Genomic DNA, 21112 nt, shown 5'->3' with positions numbered 1-21112 from the left:
ACACACACACACACACACACACAGCTACTGAGGTAACTGAAAAGCAGTAACTGCAGACAGATTATGCTAATAAATTTGAAAAGGATCACTTTCATGGAAAATACAAAGTAAACATTTAGTAACATTAGTTATGGGGAGTAGTGGGGTGATCAGAAAGCTGCAAAGACCCATCCCTCAAAAAAGAATGGAATTATTATTTAAGCTGTACCAAATTATATCAAAGGATAAAGAAAAAAAGCTTTCACAGTCACTAATATATGAAGTTACTGTTATTCTAATACTAACATCTGACAAACACTAAAGGAAAATTATAGGTCAATCTGATTCATAAATATAGATGCAAAACTCCTATGTTAATAAATCAAATCAAACAGCATGTTAAAAAAAAAAAAAGCTCATTACCAAGGATAGTATATTCAAAGAATGCAAAAATAATTAAATAGAAAAAGTACTATTTGATCTTCAAACCATGCTAAACAGACGTGACAAAATCAAACATCCACTACTAATACGTAAAAAATTTCTTAATACAATGTAATGAGACCATTTCTTCAGCATGATATAGAAGAATTCAAACCAACAACCAGAAGACCTCAAACAATCAGCAATACCACACTTAACGGGTAAAACACTAGAGTCATTCACATCAAAGTGGAAAGAAAAAATACTAAGGAAAAAGATGTCCTCTACCCAGTACATATTTGGCAAATGAATTCAACATGCAAAGACGGTCCCAGGAGGGAGGCAGCAGTCTACAGACACAAGCATCAGCTCTGAAGTCAGATATCCTTGGCTTGGATTCCAACTTCATCCCTTGTGAAACATCACCCTCCGGTCAAGCTCCTGGCCTGAATCTCAGTTTCCTTTCTGAAAGGTGGGGCTACTACCACCTGCCTCGGAGCTGTCCTGAAAACTAAGAGAGAACTATGAAAACTTTGTCTCCGTGTGCCTGCCCCGCACATGGTAAATGCTCAATAAATGACTGCCAGTTATCATGTAGATGAAAGTGTGCTACAATATGGCATGACTCCATTTCTACAAACAACACTAAACAGGTATGTAGTACACAGAGAATAAAGTCTGGAGGGATATTCCGGTGAGCAATAACTATTAACTCATGCCTGTAATCCTCACACCTGTAATCTTAACACTTTGGGAGGCCAAGGTGGGGTGGATCCCTTGAGCTTAGGAGCTTGAGACCAGCCTGGGCAACATGGTAAAACCCCACCTCTACAAAAAATATAAAAATTAGCTGAGCATGGTGGCATGTGCCCGTAGTCCTAGCTACTCAGGAGGCTGAGGCAGGAGGATGGCTTGAACCTGGGAAGCAGAGGCTGCAGTAAGCCGAGATCGAGCCACTGCACTCCAGCCTGGACGGCAGGCTGTCTCACAAAAAAACACAAAAAAATGACTAACTGGACTGAGAAATTATGGGCAAATTCCTCCCTTTCGATCCTTTCTATTTTATTTTATTTTCCTGTTGCTAGAGATGGGGGTCTTGCTATGTTGCCCAGGCTTATCTTGAACTCCTGGCCTCAAGTGATCCTCCCCACTTTGGCCTCCCAAAGTGCTGGGATTATGGCATGAGCCACACACCCAGCCCTATTTCTATTTTCTAATTTTTCAAAAGAATATTACTTACATGATCAAAAAAGAGAATAAGAGGCCAAAAAAAAAAAAAAAAAAAGATAAGATTTTTGGATTCACCTAAGATAGGGGACTGGGACACCTAAAGCCCAAGTGGCAAAGAAACTAAAGGTGATAAGGGAGAGAGTGACACCAGGGAGGGGCTGGAAGGGTCCCCTACCCTTCCCTGCACTCTATCACAGGAGGAACCCACTCAGTTTCAGGAAAGCTCACATAGGTGTGAAAAGTATTTAAAGGTATTCCCAGTGCAGGCCAAGCTGAAGCTCTCCAGGCCCAAAGCCAGCATGCAGTACTGTACTATGGCCTGGCCCGATCTTTGTCCAAATGCCGTAGAAATTCTGGGCAATGGAAACAGAGTGAGGGTACTTATTTCTTGAGCCAGGTGCTGATTACACAGGCATTTACTTGTGAAAATTCACCAAACTGTACACAGTATGTGCCTTCTATGTGTATGCTATACTTCAATTTTAAAAGTTTTTAAAAATTAAAAACTAAGGAGAAAATTCAGTTTCTATCATTTGCTGTAGTTTCCCACTTAAGTTCTGGTTTTAATAACTATGAACTCATGGAACAGTCTCATGAAACATGAAACAGAACACTAAATCCAGTATTTTGTCTGACATGTCTGTCTTCACTTTTGCAGACTCTGTATTGATTACCATTAAAATTATCAATGAATGAGAAAAAGTTTCTGGGGCAATCCAGGGGTATGGGAGAGGGAGGGACACCCAAACTGGATATGGCAGCTGCTCTCAACTCTGACTGCACATTCAGATTACCTGGGGAGCTTTGAAAAATGCTGGAGCCCAGGTTCCACTCCACACCAGTAACAGCAGGCTCTCGGGTGCTGAGGCCCAGGAATTGATAGTTTCTTTTCTGAAATCTCCTCAGATGATTCTAATAGGCAGTTGGTGTTGGGAACTACCAAACTCGTTGAACCAGAGGGACTGGACCCTGGAAACACTCTTGGCAAGTTGAAGCATGGCCCTGTCTGTCCTGGTGGTGGCCGTGGGGGTGGGAGCATTTAGGTGAGGTAAGTTCAGGGATGAAGTGCCCTGGCATCCACCCAGGTCCTCCTCCACATCCGGCTTCCCCCAGACCTCTGGCAACGATCCAGCAGGGAGCAACGCTCCCCACATGGAGGCAGCAGTATCTGGAAGGTGACGGGGAGGGGCTTCCCAGGCTTCCCAGGGTGGACACGGAGTCCCGGCTTCTGGCTCCTAGCCAGGGTGTTCAGACTGCTTTGGCCCACTTGCCAGTACAGCCCTAAGACACACGCCACTCCAACCACACAACCCCAGAGCTCAGCCCTAACTACTACCCAGGGTCCAAATGACGCCTCTGGGAACCCGCAGCTGGAAAACAGGAAACCAAGGAGAAATAACAGTGGGAGGAAGGGCCACAGGGCAGAGGTCGCCATACAGCTCAACCATCAGGTAGGACCTGACTCAGAGACCAATGGCAGGGCTAGTGAGGAGGAGGATGCCAGAAGGCCCACCTGCCCAGAGCTTCCAGCCCACATGCCTGAAGCTCTATGCCAGCCTTGTCTTGAGCCCATTCTACCTAACTGTGCAGCAGGAACCCATGGGTTTGACTCTAGCAGGTAGCTATCCTGGCTGGGCAGCCCCTTGGCATCTTACACGTTACCTGGATGATTGACACAGAGCCCTGGGCCCATGCTTCATAAAGCATGTCCTTGGAGGCTCTCTCTGCTCAGTCTAGGTTTTAGAGCTGAGATCAAAGCACAAGGGGAGGACCAGGGATGGACTGAAGCCATGAAGAGTGTCCTAGGATGGAGAGGACAGCAGCAGAAAGAGATCCACAGTGCCAGGAAAAAAATATGGTGGCTGTCTCTTGGGCACCACCTCCAGGGCTCCCCTGAAAACCCATTTCTGTATTCCTCCCCCAGAACTCAGAGCGTAAGGCAACAATGATCCATGTGGTGAAGGCACAGTCTCCTCTCTCTGGGTCCAGCAGGGCCTGATGCAGTAGGGACCTGTGCCCCAGCCTGAACCTGTTCAAGCCACCAGAGGAATGCTTGGCCAAGCGTCATACTCAAGGGAGAAGATGCGGCAGAGAAAGTTGGTCTGGGGACCCAGGCAGTGCTCTCAGTCCAGAACCCCTTCAAGGGCCTCTCTCTGCCTCCTATAGGAGTTACCAGCCTCCCTTAGCTCTTCCCCATCTGCAGAGTAGCCAGCAGGAGTCAGAGATGCAGCCTCCCTGAGGTACAGGAAGGTGGACTGGCAGGAAACGGCTCCTTCTGTAAATTCCATCTGCTTAGTAGGGCTAGGAACCAAGGCCTGCAGGCTAGAAAAACACTCCTGCGGACAAGGATTTTGGGAGAGGCAGTGGATGCTGCAGAGGAGGCAAAGAGGACAACTCACTCAGCAGGGCTCACAGCACAGGAGCTCAGTGTCAGGGACAAGTTGCAAACCCTTTCAATGCCTTTGTTTCCTTTGCAAAGCCCATGAGGTTAGGATTACAGTGTGTGGGGGGGGAAATGCCTGGAGGCAGGGTTGAGAAATCCAATTACTTAAGCACCAAGGGCGTAAGAGTTCCAGGCCACAGAGGTAACCAGGATTTCTTTAGACCCTAATCTTCCTATCCTTGGAATGTTTGCCTCTTAAGGAATATTTCTGTGGCAAGTACTGTTACCTCCCCCTACCCCTCCCTTCGCACTCTCCTCTAGCTAAGGCAGTCAGGGTAGAAGAAAGTTAGTATTTTTACTTTTTTTGTCTAATCTTTAGCATCTCAAATAAAAAGGTCATAGATCCTCAGCAAGAGAAAAGTACAGGGAAGGCCAAGAAAAGTACAGGCCAAACTCATGCTGTCAGAAATATTGAGATGTCTGTGTTTGTAGAAATCAGGGCAGATTTTGCGATCAACCCCCAGAGGAAAAAGCGTATACCTCTAGGTTATTAAGAGCCACCACATGGAAAAAGCTCAAAATTCAAGGTGGCCTGCCTGTGGCAATGGCACTTTAGTCTCCTGCATGGTCAAGTCCACACTAGCAGCCACAGGAGACTTGGCCTCCTCTTCAACTGTTCTCTTCCTCCAAGGCATGCAGTTCACACACACACAGTCCTGCCCTTTCAGGGCCTCCAAGGGCTCTGACGGGCCTCCATCAGGTTCCCAGACTTGCAGAAGTGAAAGAGAAGGCAGGAGGCATCCTTTTCTACAGAAGCTGAGATGCAAGTAAATCTTTTGGGGAACTCAAGAGAATTTCTGGGACAAAAAGATCTCTACTCTTTCAAGCGGAGGCTTTGTCTATAAGATGAGGGTATAGAAGAGTGAAAAAGTCATGTCCAGAAAGGGTGAAGAGGCATCAAAACAGAGACCCTCAGCTGTCCCAGAAAAAAGTTCAAAAGCAGTGCTATTCAGGATATGGCCCATCAACTGCTTAACACCAATCCACCGCCACATACACACAAGAACCAAGAGGAAGCCTTTAGGAACCATTAGAGCAATTTAAAGCCACCATGACATCCAAGGGCATGATCACTAGGGTCGTCTTACTTTGGATGGTGCTGGGCCACACATGCAGCGAGCTGCAAACTCGCTGTACAAAGTGGGACCATGTTTGGTTTTGTTATCTTTTGGGAACACTGCAAAAACAAACCAAACCACAAAAACTGGTCCTTCCCCAGATTTAGTCTGAGAAAGAATTAACTTTGGAAGGCAACCCCCTCACTTTATACAGAAAGCTGAAGTCCAAAGACAATGAGTGACCTCCCCATGGCTAATGACAGAACTCAAGAGTAGGAGTAGAAAACAGGGGGGAAGGAAACTAACAATTGCACTTCTCACCCTCCTCCTCTCAGCCAGTGGGTCTCACTGAAGCCCCCTGAAGCAGTAAGGGCTGCAGGATCCACACTCTTAATGAGTCCAAGGCAATTTCAGGTTCATGGTAGATTGCTCAGGCACAGTATTTCCATCCAGCTTTCTGACTCTCAAATCCAACACATCTAACGCCAACACGTGCCTTTCAAAACTAAGCTCCCTTCCCAGCTAGTCCATTTCTGACCCCACTGCCCTCCTCTGTCATTGCTAGATCCCGGAAACACTGACTTATTGAAAACAAACTTGGCATGTTGATTCTTCCTTCAAAGTCCCTTGAGGTTCTCTGAGCCAGAGAGAAAGCAAATGTAAAGTGCTGGGTGCATCTGGGGTGAGGATTCTGTCTGCCATGTGCGAGTTCACAGCCCCAAACACAATGTTGAAGTCAAAAGCATTCAATATATAAAACACAAAAGCTGCCAGTGCTAGCTTTCCCACTCAAGAGTTATAATTTTAGGTATTAATAGTTTAGTCCATGTCTTTTACTTCCAATAGTTTCATGAGAATCAAATAACAATGATTTATCTTATTTTTCAGGACCTAATGTTGTACCTAGAACATGATAAACGCTTAGTGGATGCTGAAAGACAAAGGGAAGAAGAAAGGGGGAGAAACTAGACAGGGATGGGGGTCACAGTCCTAGATAGTACAATAATCTACAGATTTTAATCATTCAAGCTTTCCCTGCCTCCTATTTGCCTAAAACCTTCCTAATCTAGCTCCTTCTCCAAAGCTGTGGAGAGGCTGAGAACAAGGGGGAGTCCTCAGCTAACTGCCAGATGCCCGGGTGTGAGAGGAAATGAGGCTGAAAGCCCAAGAGGTCAAGGGTAGGAAAGAGAGGACTTAAGAGGATTGGGAGACCCAAAAGCTGAGCCAAACTATAGCCCCTCCCATACTCCCTGCCCCCAACCCCATCTAGCCAAACCATTTGCTGCAGCCTCCAGGGCATGGGAGGGGACTTGGCAAGACCACAAAGCCCAGTTCTAGCAGAAACCTCCATCTGCAGCTGGAGGGAGCCCAGTGCCCAGGCCCCTCCACACCAGGCCCAGCTAAAGGGCTGCAGTCATCCTCATAGTGGTCCCTGAGTGCAGCTCCAGGGCCCCTGCACCACTTTGGACAGAAGGGCTCTCCCGTCAGTTCACTCATGTGTATATCTTGCAAGACTCTCTCCCTCTCCCATGACATTCAAAAAGGGTGAGGGTCACCAAGGAGATATAGCTAAGCTTTAGACTCCAACTCCAGCTCTTATCATAGATGGAGAAAGCCCCCTCTTTCTCTCCATCCTCAAACTCAACTCTGAAAATCTCTTGCTTAGTTCCTTCGCTGCTCTAGCTTGACATGCTCACCTGCTTCCACATCTCCCCAAGCTGGCTGCTGATTGTAAACATACCCAAGAGAGAAGGGGTGGGAAACAGGAAGGGAGGAGCAAGCAAGAAACAACTAGTGGGAAGGACCAACAGTGTATAGAAAGTTGAGGATCACAGATCCTTGACAACAGGGCATTTTTGCAGTGGTCAAAAGGAGAGACAGAAGGCAGAGATCCTGGGCACAAGCCCAAAATAGTTTCCAGACATCCTCAGCCAGTCAAGGGTTCCCATGGGGCAGTGTGTGGGAGCCGCGTGGGAGCCTTGAAAACAGGGTAGCCCGGTGTTCTCGGCACTGGGCACTCACTCCTCTCCAGGCTGCCAGGGAGGAGGTGGCAGCAACAGTGTCTGCTATAGCACGTTCCTTGGGATATCATGGGTGGACATGTAATACACCAAACAATAAAACATCAACTTGCATTTATCAAGCTTAACTCTGTGCCTATGCTAGGCACTACGTAGACTGATACATACATCATAGATATTCTTGAAACCCTGGCAGGACTCAGCGCACAGTATATGTGTCTATTCCCACTGGCTACTAGATACCATTCTCCCATGGGACCTCCTCAACCAGCACCCATCTCATGGGAACACAGATGGTGACACCCCCCTTTGTCTTGTGTTCCCAAATCTTCGTCTGATCTCATACCAGTCCAAAACAAGCTCACACATCAAACATATCCTTCTTACATCACAACCTGATAATGGAAGAGCCTCTGGCAAAACTGCCTCTCCCTGGGTATGCAGGACACTGTAGCCAACTGGCCACCTAAGGAAACTCTATGAGGGGAGGTGGCACTAGGGACAGAAGACTTAGAAGCGAGTGTTTGCTGGCAGTGCCCGAGCCACATATTGTTTCTCAGACAGACAACTGAACAATAAAAACAAGCATAGATACAATCTCAGAGTTTTAAAAACTCAGCCGGTTCAGGCCCTACTCTGAAAAGGGGGAAGAGAGAAGACTTGTTAGGAGGGCTTCCTCTGGATTTTCAAGTAGCCCCTGCCACACGGCCACAACACTAAGGGCTGGGGTATTAGGCTGGGAGCCTCCAGCAGGACTGCGGAAAACCAGCCACCATCTGGAGCCAGCTGAATGCAGGCAGGGAGACACAGAGAACACACTTGGAAAGAGCTGAGGAGAAGCGGGTCTGCCAGGGAGCCATCACTACAGTGGGAGGGGGTGCTTTTGGGAGTAAACAAACCTGCCAGCCCGTCCTTTTTCCCAGCACAGAGGGAAGCTCTAGGCTGACAAGGCTGGAGATACAGAGGAGGGAGGGGGCTGCCCCCTCCCTGAGTCCATCTGTCCTCATCCCCTTGGCCTGCTTTCCCCAGGCTGGGAGAGAGAGCAGGTCTGTTCCATGATCTCTGTGCCCACACCCCTGCAACAGCACATGAGGTGACTACAACTCCTCCAGCCAGCAGCAGGAGGCCAGGGGAGGAAGCGGAGGTGGAACCTGGAGGTTCTGCTCCAGAGAAGAGCGTGGAAGAGTATGTAGTGAGAGCCAGCATGAGGTGAGCTCAGCTCTCTCCTCCCTACTCACAGTATCAGCTGTACCAATTGCCCTCTGTTGCCTTCGAGTCTCCCACCGCCTCATCCCAGGTGATCACCCACTACTCCCAGTCTCAACAAAACACACCCACTCGACAGGGGAGCCAATGCCACCTGGCTCCTCCTTCCCAGGAGCTGCTCCAGAAGCAAAATTCACACCCTTCCCCAGGCACTTCCTTGCCTCAAGTTCCTTGGGACAAATCCAGGGAACTATCCAGGCCTCCTGATCCACCCTGCAGCCTTGTCCAGAAGCCCCTATCTCCCACGTGGGAAGCAGAGCCCCTATCTCCCACGTGGGAAGAAGAGTCCCTCCCTGCCAGCATCCCTATCCAGTCAGTGAGGTGGCAGGATGCCGCTTCCAGCACCTCCACGGAGCTTCCCACAGCTTTCCCAGGAGGCGGGAGGAGAATTTCCAGGGAGGAGACTAAGAGCATCTGGGGACACTAGCAGCTCACCCACCTGCTACCCAAGCAACCAAGATCCCCAGCTCCCTGAAGACTCCTGTGGTTGAGGGGACAGTGGGCTGAGGCAGGGCAGAAATGGGCTTCCTCTCTGCTAGGAAGTCCCATAAGCCCTGCCCCTGCCCACCTGTCCCCACACTCCTTCCCAGCCTCTTTCTTGGACTTGAGAGGCAGCTACGCCGAGCCCTTTCCAATCTGTTTTCTCTGCCCTGGGCCAGCAGAGGATACTGCTGAGTAATCCCAAACTCACAGTGGCTCCTCAGCCCTGAAAAAGGGGACAAGCTCAAGGAAACCTACTGATCTGGTCCATGCCAATCTGGGAGGAATATCTGGGAGGTTTCCTAGCAATGGCTGATACTCCACTGGACTCTCCCCTCCCCTGCCCCAAATACCCAAGCTTCCCCCCTCCCTGCGCCCCAGACAACCACAAGGGGAAGTTCAGTGCCCCCTTCTCGGCTTCCCACGCACCTGGGAACACTCTCTTCCCAGTCCCCTAGACACCAAGCCACACAGAGTAACAGCAGACGCCCGACGGATTCCCAGTCATGATGTTGCATCAGCCCCCACCCTACCCAAAATATCCTCACCCCCACCACCTCCTCTCCTCTCCAGTCATCTCCATGGTGACAGCAGCATGACTAATGACACCCTATCAGCTTCAGACTCAGGAGCGCATATCTCCCTCCCCCTTACGCCCCCCCCGCACCTCCCCCCCGGGATTTCTGCAGATTGGATGCAAACCAACAGTGCCAGGGACATTCTCGAGAGATTTCCAGAGGCAGGGGTGGGGAGTGGGTTGCATGTCTTAAAAAAACAAAACAGTTCAACAAACCAAACCCCAAACCCCAACTGCACCCAAAACCATCCAGCTGAGAAAGCAAAAAGAATCCAAACAAAACCCACACAGGCCTGAGAATTCATTGGCCGCCCACACCCCCGCCGCCCCTCCCCCTCAGCTGCTGCTACACACACAGTGGGAGATTAAGGGATCACCAGAGGAGACCCTTTATTTTTATCCAATCCGGTCAAACACTTCACCGCCACCACACACACGCGCACACACACGCACGCACACACACAAGGTACCTTGACAGCCGCTCCTTGTCCCCACGGCCCGGCTCCTTCACCAGCCTTTATTTCCACCTGCAAAAGAAGCCAGAGGGACGTGTGAGCCAGGCGGGTACTGGGAAGGTAGCAAAGTCCTCCTGCTACAGCCCCCAGCCTCGCCGGAGGGGAAGGAGGTGAGCGGGAGGGGAGGCAGCCGGGGCAAGAAAGGCTATCGGGGACCATCTTCCTGCCTCCAGCTGCCGCCCAGATCACGGCAGACGGACTCCCTCACCTTCCAGTGTGTTTTTGTTTTCATTTCTCCTCTGAGAAGCCCCCCGAGATCTGGGAGGCCGCCGCCCCCCCCCCACCTCCCGCCCGCGTCCGCCCGGCTGTCCCCGGCCCCGCGCGCTCTACCTCGGCCGGCCTCCTCTGGTGCATCGGCCGGCGGGCCTCCCATTATCCCCGCCGGAGGGAGCGCACAGAGGGAGGCACTGCAGAGGAGGCGGCGGCCAGCTGCCGGCTGCGCTCCCCTCCCCGCCGCGGGGCTGGTGTGCGAGGGGGGCGGCGCGCTCGCCAGCCAATCCCCGCGGCCGGCCCTGCCCCCGCCCGGTGGACCTGCCCAGCCAGGAGGCGGGGGCGCCACCGAGGGTGCTGCTGAGCCGCGCTGGCAGCTTCCCAGGCCCGCCGCGCCGCTCCCCGGCAAGCTGGGGCATCCCAGGGCACCCCCGGCCTCCTCCCGCGGGGACCCCGAAGGTAATACCCAGAAGGCGTCCTCTGCGCCTCCAGGGTCAGAGATGACAGACTGCGCCTCCGGGCGGGGCAGAGCGGAGCGCAGCGGAGCAGACGCTGGGGGGATTCCCGCTCCGCCACTCTCTAACCCCAGCAACATCCTGGCAGCAGCTAGGACAGCACCAAACCCTGTGACAAGGGCGTGAGGTGCAACAGCTCCTTCATCCTCAAAGAAGAAGAAAAAGCCTAGGCAGCACGAACCTTTACTCCATTCTGCAGATGAGGAGATACAATAAGTGAAACAACTTACCCAAGGTGACGACGCAGCTAGGAAACAGCAGAGCCAGGACTCCGAGCCAGGTCTGTCGGCTCTGAAGACCATACTCTTAACAGCTATGTAGCTCTCCTCCTCCCTGCTCCAGCGCCCACCTCAGAAAACAGGCTCCTCGGAGCCCAAACCTCCTGTGTCAACCCTGCCTTCCTCCACACACACAAACACCCACACCTCACTCTAGGATCACCCCCTACCCCCGCCAGAACATACCTACCCAAGACAGCCTCCCCCCCACCACCCCACGATGAGTTCTCCACTCCTGGAGAGGCTACAGGAGGTACCCCCTAAGACCCCAAGGGCCCCCAGACCTCAGGGCTTCCCATCTCCAAGAAAGGCGAGGAGGGGAGGTAGCCGAGACCCCAAGAGCTCTGGCCTTCCAGTTTCCAGACTCAGCCTTTGAAAGCTGCACCAGGAGGCTGAAAGTGGGGCCAGATGATAAGGGGAGAGGAGGGCCCTGCAATCTACTCCTGGATTTACTTCCTGGGCCACCCGGGGCTATTTGTTCTCTACCCCAATCCCTCCCTGTAGCTGAACACCCCCAAGCTTCTGCCTCCCAGGAAGGTGACTTCCACACTTTGGTAGCCACGAACTCCAGGCTCTACCACTACCTAGCTGGTTGTAACTTACCTCTCATAGCCTCTCTTTGCTCATCTATAAAACTGAACTACAAATAGCAGCTACCACATCCAGTTTTGAGTATTCACTGCAGGTGAATCAATTTCCAGAAAAGCTCACTGGGTGCTCCTTCTCATTCTCACAGATGAATAAGCTGAGGTCAGGGGGAAGTGACTCACAGGATTCATTAGGATGTGCGACAGCCCCTGACCCAGTGATTCGCTCTCCTACCCACTCCACCACAGATGCTTGTTGTCCCCTCCCTGGGGGCTCAAAGTGGGTACTCAAAACAGGATAAGCTGCCTTTGGAGAGACAGCAAAGCTGGCCATCCAGTGAGGAGACTCCAGGAGGCATCAGGGCCCACGCCTGCCTCCCCCTGGGAACAAAGGGCAGCCCTCCTGGGCTCCTCCCAGGGTGGGGAGGAAGGCAGGTGGCAAAGCATGGCAAGAAACAGTGTCCTAAGCATGGCTCAGGTCAAACAATGGGTTTCTGTGCCCCTCAACTTTGACAATGACCAGGCCAAGTGGGGTCCCTCCTTTAACATGGTCCCTAAAACCCCTGCCCTCCCACCCACCCCACAGTCTGCTGCTGGATAGGAGAGACAAACACTGCTTGGACAGTAACAATTAGCACAGTTGCTGCAGCGGCTGCCACAGTTTATCAAGCCCCTGCTACGTGCCAGGCCCTGTGCCAACCACATTGCCGGATCATCTTATTTGACTTACTCCACATACAACCTCACCTCTAACATGGCAATGGAAGGACTTCGCGATGTTAACTTACTCGCCTGTCAACACAGCTGGTGAGTGGTGGGCTGGAATTCAAATCTAGGTTCTTCTCTTTCCAATTCGCTAAGCTCTGTCTGTCTCTGCCAACTCCAGTGAGATACAAAGAAGACTGAGGTCACTTGAACCTGATCTCTTCCCTTTACGTCCTGGATCTAGTAATGTTTTCATGCCTCAGAGACTTCCCAGTGCTGCTCCTTCTGCCTGGATCCCTCTCCACCTCCCCGACCTGGCAAGCTAATATGGTACAACGCTCAGTCCAAACACTGCCAGCTTCTCAGATCACCAAGCTCCCATGAGCATCATCTGCTCCTCCCGGGTCCTGACAGAGCAGTGTACTGCCTCGTCCAGGGCACCAGTCACAGTGAGGCACCGTTATTTATTTATACGGCAGTCCTCCCCACGTGGGCGGGGGCCCTGTCTTCCCTACTTTCCTAGGCTCTGCACAGAACTGGAATGTGCTGAGCCAAGTTTCTGCACAAGGAGGGTGGAGAGGCAGGGGGCTGGGCCCTGAGATGTGGAGTCCCCTCTCCTGGTCGGCCTTCTCCCCGAGGTCTTCAAGGATCTGAGGGACACCTGCTGTCCTGGGAGTGCAGGACCTGCCAGAACTCAACTGTGATCTCCCAGACTTTCTCAATCAGCACCTATCTTCCTCAGCCGCCTGAAGGAGCCACAGAGCCAAGTTCCCACCCCAACTCCCGGCTCCACTCATCTCCCCATGGTAATTCAGCCCTACCCCAAACACATGTCCCACCCTGCCCTCCAGCAGCCCTTGGCTACACCAGAGGAGCCCATAGTTCCCCAGGTGGTCCACCTGCTCCCAACCTCATCTCACCCTGGCCTCATTCCCTCTTCTGAGGTTCGTGGAATGCTGGGGGTTCAAGAGAGTCACAGAGGTGCATGCCAGACCACTCTGCCTCCAGCTGGTACGCTCTCCACTCCCCTCTTGATCCTCCTCCTATCTCTACCTGTCCCCTTTTCTAAACTTTGTACTTCACAGTGACCATTTGCAGATACTTGGAACCCCTCTGCATGGGGCCAAGGGCCTCTCCCCTCCCCACCTTCCATTACAACCCCCAGACCCTACTGTGCTCCCAGCAGGAAGAACGGGGCCACAGACCTCCCCAATGGAGAGATGAACGGATTCACTCACTTCCAGGACACATAAAATGCCCTAACACTGAGAACCTCAGGAACATGGATACCCATAGACCAAATTCCACACAGATATTCAAAGACCAAGGAGCACAGACACAACCAGACACATTCTTGGGGACATTTGCAAGAAATCAACCAAGCACCAACCCTATGTCAGGCCTCACACCTAGAACATGATATACTGCATCTGTTTTTGTTTTTTGTTTGTTTGTTTTTTTGTTTTTTTTTTTTTTGATAGAGATGGGGTTTTACCACGTTGGACAGGTTGGTCTCAAACTCCTGACCTCAAGCAATCCACCCGCCTCGGCCTCCCAAAGTGCTGGGATTACAGGTGTGAGCCACTGCGCCTGGCGATATACTGCATCTTATTTAACTCTCTAAACAAACCAATGAGACAGGAAATATTTGTGCCCATTTTACAGATGAAGAAATGGAATACAGAGAGGCTAAGAATCTTCCCCAAGGTCACACAGCCAGAAAATGAATGGACAGGGTTCTTGCCACCCCATCACTTGCAGCATCACAGCCAAGGCTGCTCTGTGTCGCTCTATGATTTTCATATCCACCTACCTCTTCTAGAGCTGGTAGAGGGTAGAGGGAGACAGGCTTCTCATCCTCCCTCACCATGGCTGTGTCCTGAATGAGGTCACTCTTCACAGGGCTTTAGTTCAAAGCTCAGTTTAAGCCCTGCTTCCTCCAGGAAACCTTCTCTGATTATACCAGTCTTCTGCCAACCGATAGCACTTCTAACATTTCTCATCTGACTCTTGGTACTGTTATTTGTCTCTCTGTGTGTCCTGTATCCCCAACCAGAATGACTGGAGTCGTGCCTCTCCAAAGCCTCTGCAGGGCTGTGCCTATATTCCACACACTGAAGGCACTTGGAATTGACTATGAGAGAAGTCTGTGACCTCCTTTTCTCTCCATCACACAAAGGATCCTGCCAAAAAAAACCCCAACACCCCCTCCACCTTCAGAGCCTATGTTTGAAGTCCCCGGTGTCCACGCATCAATTTCCACCCAAGTAATTGCCGCCCATCACACACACATCATCCCCTATATTTGAAACTCTTTGCGGTTGCCATGGGAACTGCCTTTGCCTTCATTCACTGATCAGGCCTCACAATTAGCTTTGGCAGCGGAAGTCTGTGTCAACGACAATCACAGGGGGGAGGAGGAGGCTGAGGAGGAGGAGCAGCAGCAGCAGCAACAGAAGAAGAAAAGATGCTCCTCTCCTTGGAGATGCGGCAGAACCAGACTGAACCAAGGCACCCAGCAACACTCAAAGGAAACAAGTCAGAGCCAGCCAACAACTCCATCGTCGTGCTTCTGTACCAACAAACAGCATGCATCCAGGACCTCCCAGGCTGACAGGTAGCAGCTGACACTCTGCCTACATCCTACATGCCCTTCAAGATGCTTGTGGAAAGATCTTATAGTCTGTGAACCCCGTCAGGGTCTCCTTGACCCAAATTCAACAGCCTTGGACCACCAAATGTTTCAGGACCTAAGCAAATAACAAGGTACTGTATGATGCTATTAAGAAGGTGGGACACGAATGCTAAGCTAGAAATCTGGGGACAACCCCAGCAGAAGACTGCCAAGAGAAATTAACACACTGCGTCTAACCTTTCACCTCTAGGATCCTCAGGCGGTACCCAGCAATCTGTCCTCATCCTTCTACACCCCTACTGCCAGCATCGAACAGCATCTCTACACACTGCAAGATCAGGGAGGTACTTCTCCCTCCTGGAAGTCCTCCTCTTCCTTATCCTTCACATGTCACTACACTCTCGAGACATGTTCCTTCTCTTCCAGGCTGGGCTCTATGGGTCTAAAGGTGACTAAGGCCAGTCTCTGCCCTCAAGGCATCCCTCCCTTTCAGCCCTGTCAGAATGCACTTTAATTATTTGTTTTCATGCTTGTCTTCCTCCCCAGACAGCAGGATCATTAAGGACAGACAGAGTTCATGTGCCTCCCTTTACCCACCGCTCAGACACAGTGTGGCGCCTGCCAAACAGCTAGTCCCAGGCGAGGTTTGCTGAATGGGGCCCGGAGGGCCACCTGCCTGTCTATAGTTCAAAGCAGATGATGTCCTGCCTCGGGAAACTGAAGCAGCACCAGAGAGAAGGACTGCCCACCGCCAGTACAAGGGACCTTGTAGATCCTGGGACCCAGGATACACCAGGAAAGTGTTTCTCTCTCCTTGTCCTCCTGGCACCAGCTCTTCTCCCACTGCACCTCACCCTATCCTGCAGCACGAACACAGTACAGACTGGACCCAGCCCTCACAGAAAGAGTCTGCCATCCTTCTCTCTTCTAGGGCTCCAGGATCATTCCCAGCGTTATTAAGGGAACTGGGGCACAGAGAGCTTACCTTAAAGGGCAGATCAGTCAACCAAAAAATAAGACAGGAAAGAGCCCACTTATGTCCTCCCCACAAGAAAAACTCAGAAGTGGAGCAGACTCTAGTCTAGTACTTTGTTACTTCTTTGTAACCCAGCGTCTCCGTACTCCTTTCCTGAGACTTCCCCCACCCAGCAGCAATTAGGAGGGGCAGGCGGCATAGGGGGGACCCACAGTCTGGCCAATACCACCAAATAATTCCATCCAATGCAACTTCCCATCCATTCTGAGAATCTAGAATTGCTGCTCTAGCAGCAGTGAGAGGTGCCTTATTTTGTCCATTAATACCCTCGTTAGGTGTGGTGGAGCTAGGACACAACGGAGCTAGGATTCGTACAAGTCACAGCCAGCAGTACAGAACAGCCATCAACAGTACCCCAGCTGCATGCTCGTGCTACCTGAAGCAAGCAGGCAGCAACCCCCACACCTGTGGCCACCTGAAGGCCAGCCAGTTATCCCACAATGGGCTGCCAACCTTATTTTTTACCCCTCCTTCAGTGGTTATTAAAATTCAGGTTATTGAGCCAGTCATGATGGCTCACGCCTATAATCCCAGCACTTTAGGAGACCGAGGAAGGCAGATCACCTGAGGTCAGGAGTTCAAGACCAGCCTGGCCAACATGGCAAAACCCTGTCTCTACTAAAAATACAAAAATTAGCCAGGTGTGGTGGTGCATGCCTGTAATCCCAGCTACTCGGCAGGCTAAGGCACGAGAATCGAGAATCACTTGAATCCGGGAGCACTTCAGCCTGGGTGACAGAGTGAGACTCTGTCTCAAAAAAAACCCTTAGGTTATTAGATTTCCTATGCAAATGACAGGAGACAAGGTCACCAATGGGTCTGTCCACCCTGGGTGTGGCAGCAGCCTCAGCCCTGAAGACATAGGCAGAGGCCCACAGCAACATGAAGGGCTCTCCCAGAAACAGCCAGCCAGGTTGCAGCAGGACTCAAGGAAGATGAAGGGGTCTCTTTCCTTTCCAATACCTCCTCTCTTCCTGAGCACTGTCCCCTCATTCCAAAAGGAAGCTGTAAAGAAGTGAAGGGCAATGGAATGGGAAATTAGTGACAATTCCTGAGACCCAGAAGCTAGTCTCCTGGCCTGCCCTGTCACCACACTGCCTTTTCCAGAACAAGAAAACCCATCACAGAGAGGACAACTCAGGCAGGACCCAGGAGATAAGTTTGGGGCTGGAAGTCAACATGAACACAGCTCAGTGGGGCTGCTGACCAAGACTGTAGGTGGGGAGGAATGATTTTCCCCACTAGGAATCCTCGGAGAGCCTCTGGGTGGAACGCAACACCTCTACCCATGTATCTGTGGTCTCCCATAGCAGACAAGTAAAGCATGGCCCCGCCTTCAAGGAGAAGCAGTGGGCTGTGCAGTTAGAACCCAGGAAGATACTATTCAGAGACCTCACCACTTACCTTGGGGTAGGGGCTGGGATCCCAAACCCTGAGAGCTGCCAATCCAGAAGCTATTTCCCAACCTAGAACGAGCCCTTGGTGAGGTTTCAGCCACCACATAGGGTCACTCTGATGCTGGCTCCCAGCACTGTCCTACAGAACCTCCTGTGATGGCAGAAATGCTCTCTATCTGCACTGTCCAATACATGAGCTACAAACCGCTACCAACTATAATAGACAGCTCAGGTTTTAGACCCGCTCCCCTGAGAAAACACAACCCTGCACATTCATATAACATTTGGCTGAAATTTCCAGAAAAATTCAGAGACCTTAACCCAACTGAGGTCTGAGATGAGGTCTAGGTCTAAGATTAAGTCTAAAAGTTGACCCAAATGCTGCCCGCCTAAGATTCCTGCCTCTTGCAATGTAGTTGTCTAAAAACATGAAAATAGGCCTGGCACTGTGGTTCATGCCTGTAAGCCCAACACTTTGGGAGGCGAAGGTGGGCGGATCGCTTGAGTTCAGGAATTTGAGAACAGCCTGGCCAATATGGCAAAACCCCATCTCTACTAAAAATACAAAAATTAGCCAGGTGTGGTGGCATGTGCCTATAGTCCCAGCTACTTGGGAAGCTAAGGCAGGAGAATCACTTGCACCCGGGAGGTGGAGGTTGCAGTGAGCTGAGATCGTGCCACTGCACTCCAGCCTGGACAACACAGTGAGACTGTCAAAAAAATAAAAAATAAAAAAGTAAAGCGCGGGCACGCGCACACACACACAAATAGACCTGATAATATACTTCACGAAATCTTAGCAAGAGACTGCCAAATGTGAATCTCCCTTCCCCGCCTCACCCCAACCCAGAGGATATCCTCATAACTTTCCTGCTAGCCAGCACCCAGACTCGCGCAGGCACTAGTCACACAGGACCTCTCAGGGCTAGTTCCTCAGTGTTGGAATAGTAAAAAATGTTAGCCAATTCTTTAACCTGCGTTCAGTCTGTCTAATAACTTTCACCCACTAATAAAACTCCTGCATACTCCCTCCAATGAGGGAACCAAATTCCTCTTCATACGAGCTTTGCCTGAACCTGTGTTCCTCTACTCATCAGCAGCTGAACAGCCCTGCTTCCTTCAACTGTCCTACATGTGACCACTCTGACAGATTTCAAGACTGACTGTCAATATTCTTTTCAGAGTTTCAGTTCTTTCTACCTGCTAAGAAGCCAGAGTTCATGCATTTCTTTTTTAAAAGAAGTATAGGCCTTTGCATTTGCCCTGATTAAATCCCACTGAGTCTTGCTGGTACTCACTGTACCTGACTGCCCCAACCTCCTTAGCCCCTTGTTCTATTATTCAGCGTAATAACTGCATCATCACTGCCACCCACCCACCCACAGATCTCACTCGCCTACTATCTCATCTTGTGAAAAGTGCACACATCCATTCTGCTCCATAAGCTTCCAGATCCTTCCATGAGACCCAAGATTTTATGAACACACCCCCTCCTCTACACAACCACCACCATCTACTACTGTGTCAGGGAGCTCCAACCTCCTGAATCAGGCTGCTGAGCAGCAAACATCATGTGAGAGCCCTTTCCTGACTCTTCTCAGAACAAATACATGAGTTCTCTGATAATTCTGTAGGTCAGTTTTATTGATAGGTTTTACTGATAACTCGAAACTAAAAGGAAACAAATGCCAGAAGAACAAGCAGAAACATGCAGTAAATCAAGAGGTTTTGTCTCCTTGGCTTAGAGGGTCAAGAAATGGGTTGGGTCATCCTCTTCATCCTTGCTAGCACTTGGAATTCTTTGCCTGTTCATCACGGCTTGTCACCTCACCCCCACCCCACCCCCATGTCTTTCTGGTCATAGAAACGCTGTAGACAGCTCCTCAAACTCTCATGGACACACAGAACACCTGGGGATCAGGCTAAAGTGCAGATTCTAATTCAGCAGTTCTGGGGTAGGGATGAACATTCTGCAGTTCTAACAAACTTACAGGTGATGCCAATGCTGCTGATTCACTGAGCAGCACGGTGGAAGTGAGGGTGTGGACCAAGCAGATGTCCTAGGACTCAGGTGAGCAATTTGCCATAAAAGGGTACAGGTAGGTGTCCATCGTCTCTCATCTGGACCAGAGGGTTTCCATGCTAACTACATACCTGGGAACCACAGACCAGTTTGGTCCACTCTGGATCAATTAAATCAGAGTCCCTGGGGGGTGGGACCCAGACACCATGTTGTGTTTTATTAGGTTTCCCAGGTGATCCCAGTGTGGAACTCCTGATCTACATGGTTGATAGAAAGACTGAATGGGGCAGTTACATCAGTGTCCTCCCTTCAAGATGACTTTAAGTCAAAAACTGGACTTCTCATCTATCCAACAAACTGGCAAGAGATGCCATCATTTATTTATGGACTTCTAGATCTGTTGGTTCGCCTCAGCTGCTTTGAAAAGAACCACAGGGACCCTCAAAGATTATCACTTGCCTTTCTAAAGTTTCACAAACCACCTTTTAAACAATCTGTTCTAGAACTGTCAAAAGCTGACATTAAGCTTACATGTTTATAATTGTCAAAATCTCTTTGAGAAATTGGACTTTCAGCCCATCTCTGGTCTTTTGGCCCTCTTTCAACCATCATAATTCCATAAAAACTGTGATTCACCAGGAGTTCAAGACCAGCCTGGGTAACATAGTGAGACCCTGTCTCTATTCAAAAAAAAAAAAAAAAAGATTGTGATTCTGCAAGCATTAATGCAGGTGTTCAAGGAGAAAGCGAATGACTCAGACTTGGGTAGGGGAGCTGGCTGGCTCTCTTTTCCCCAGGTTATATCTTCTGACACCACAGGGACCCAGTGTCTGTCCACACTCTCCATCCCTAGAAAGTTGTAAGCCTAATTCTTCCTTCTCCTTCTTGCTGGAACTATATACAAGACATTATCATGGGCATTTTCCACCAGCCTTAGCACATTCTGGCCACTGGACCCCCTGATGCTCCTCTTAGGAGCTCATGCCATACTGTAAACTCTGCTTCAGTGCCATGTCCCCACCTTCCACATAATGTGCTTGTCCTTTTACCCCCTCCCTCACTAGAAAACAGCCCATACAGCCACACAGATGGTTCAGTCCTTCCCTAGTCCCACCAACACGTTCCTCCTGAAGCTACCATTCATTCATGACTGTTCTATCAGTGTTTCCTTTTTAACAAGCAAGCCTATCCCTCCAGCTAATTTTCTTTTAGAATCTGTGGCCATGGGGTTAAAAACTGCTTGCATTTGAAAAACAATATTCTAAAGACTATGGTAAACACTCCTGCCTGCCCAGCCTTCTCTCAGGCTTGACAAATGCTCAGATTGAGGTCCCTTTCTCTAAAGATTCTCGTCACTTCTACTTCTCCAGTCAATCCTCCCTTTGATGCTGGGACCAGCCTGAAAGCATTCCTCTCCATAGCCTCCATCTTCAGGAAGACAGAACTATCAGTAAGATGGGCAAGGATTCATCAGGTGTTCTGATATTGTTGAAAGATTCCAAATTCCAAGGTATCTTGTCTCAAATCTGGCAGAGATCTGTTTCAAGATCTAAGTCCACTTGGGCTGAGGGCTAGAAAGTATTCTCATAACATGTATCTTTCCATTTTTCTAATTTTCACCCATAATGTTCTCAGTCATGCTTCCAAACTCATGCACACATTTTACTGCGCTTTTTTCTTTTCTTTTCCTTTTTTTTTTTTTTTTTTTTTTTTTTTTTTTTTTAACAGCTCTCT

General features: G+C 50.2%; 1 protein-coding gene across 3 annotated transcripts in view; it reads right to left on the bottom strand.

Annotated features, from left to right (window-relative positions):
* TET3 (tet methylcytosine dioxygenase 3) overlaps window positions 1-21112 on the bottom strand; it is a 118978-nt gene that overhangs the window by 91964 nt on the left and 5902 nt on the right. The window contains exons 1-2 of one of the 3 annotated variants that reach the window (XM_037731433.1): window positions 14101-14600; window positions 9948-10004 (exon numbers count right to left, since the gene is read on the bottom strand). In XM_037731433.1, the coding sequence (XP_037587361.1) occupies window positions 9948-10004; window positions 14101-14157 (114 nt within the window). In that variant the 5' untranslated portion in view covers window positions 14158-14600. Of the gene's footprint in view, window positions 1-9947; window positions 10005-10322; window positions 10443-14100; window positions 14601-21112 lie in introns of those variants that run through there. The other 2 variants (XM_017508692.2, XM_017508691.2) reach the window with 2 other exon arrangements.

Source organism: Cebus imitator, unplaced genomic scaffold (genome assembly GCF_001604975.1).
Source record: "Cebus imitator isolate Cc_AM_T3 unplaced genomic scaffold, Cebus_imitator-1.0 Scaffold399, whole genome shotgun sequence".
Classification (NCBI taxonomy): domain Eukaryota; kingdom Metazoa; phylum Chordata; class Mammalia; order Primates; family Cebidae; genus Cebus; species Cebus imitator.
The sequence above is the reverse complement of the archived record's forward strand: the minus strand, read 5'-3'. Positions and strand labels throughout refer to the sequence as shown.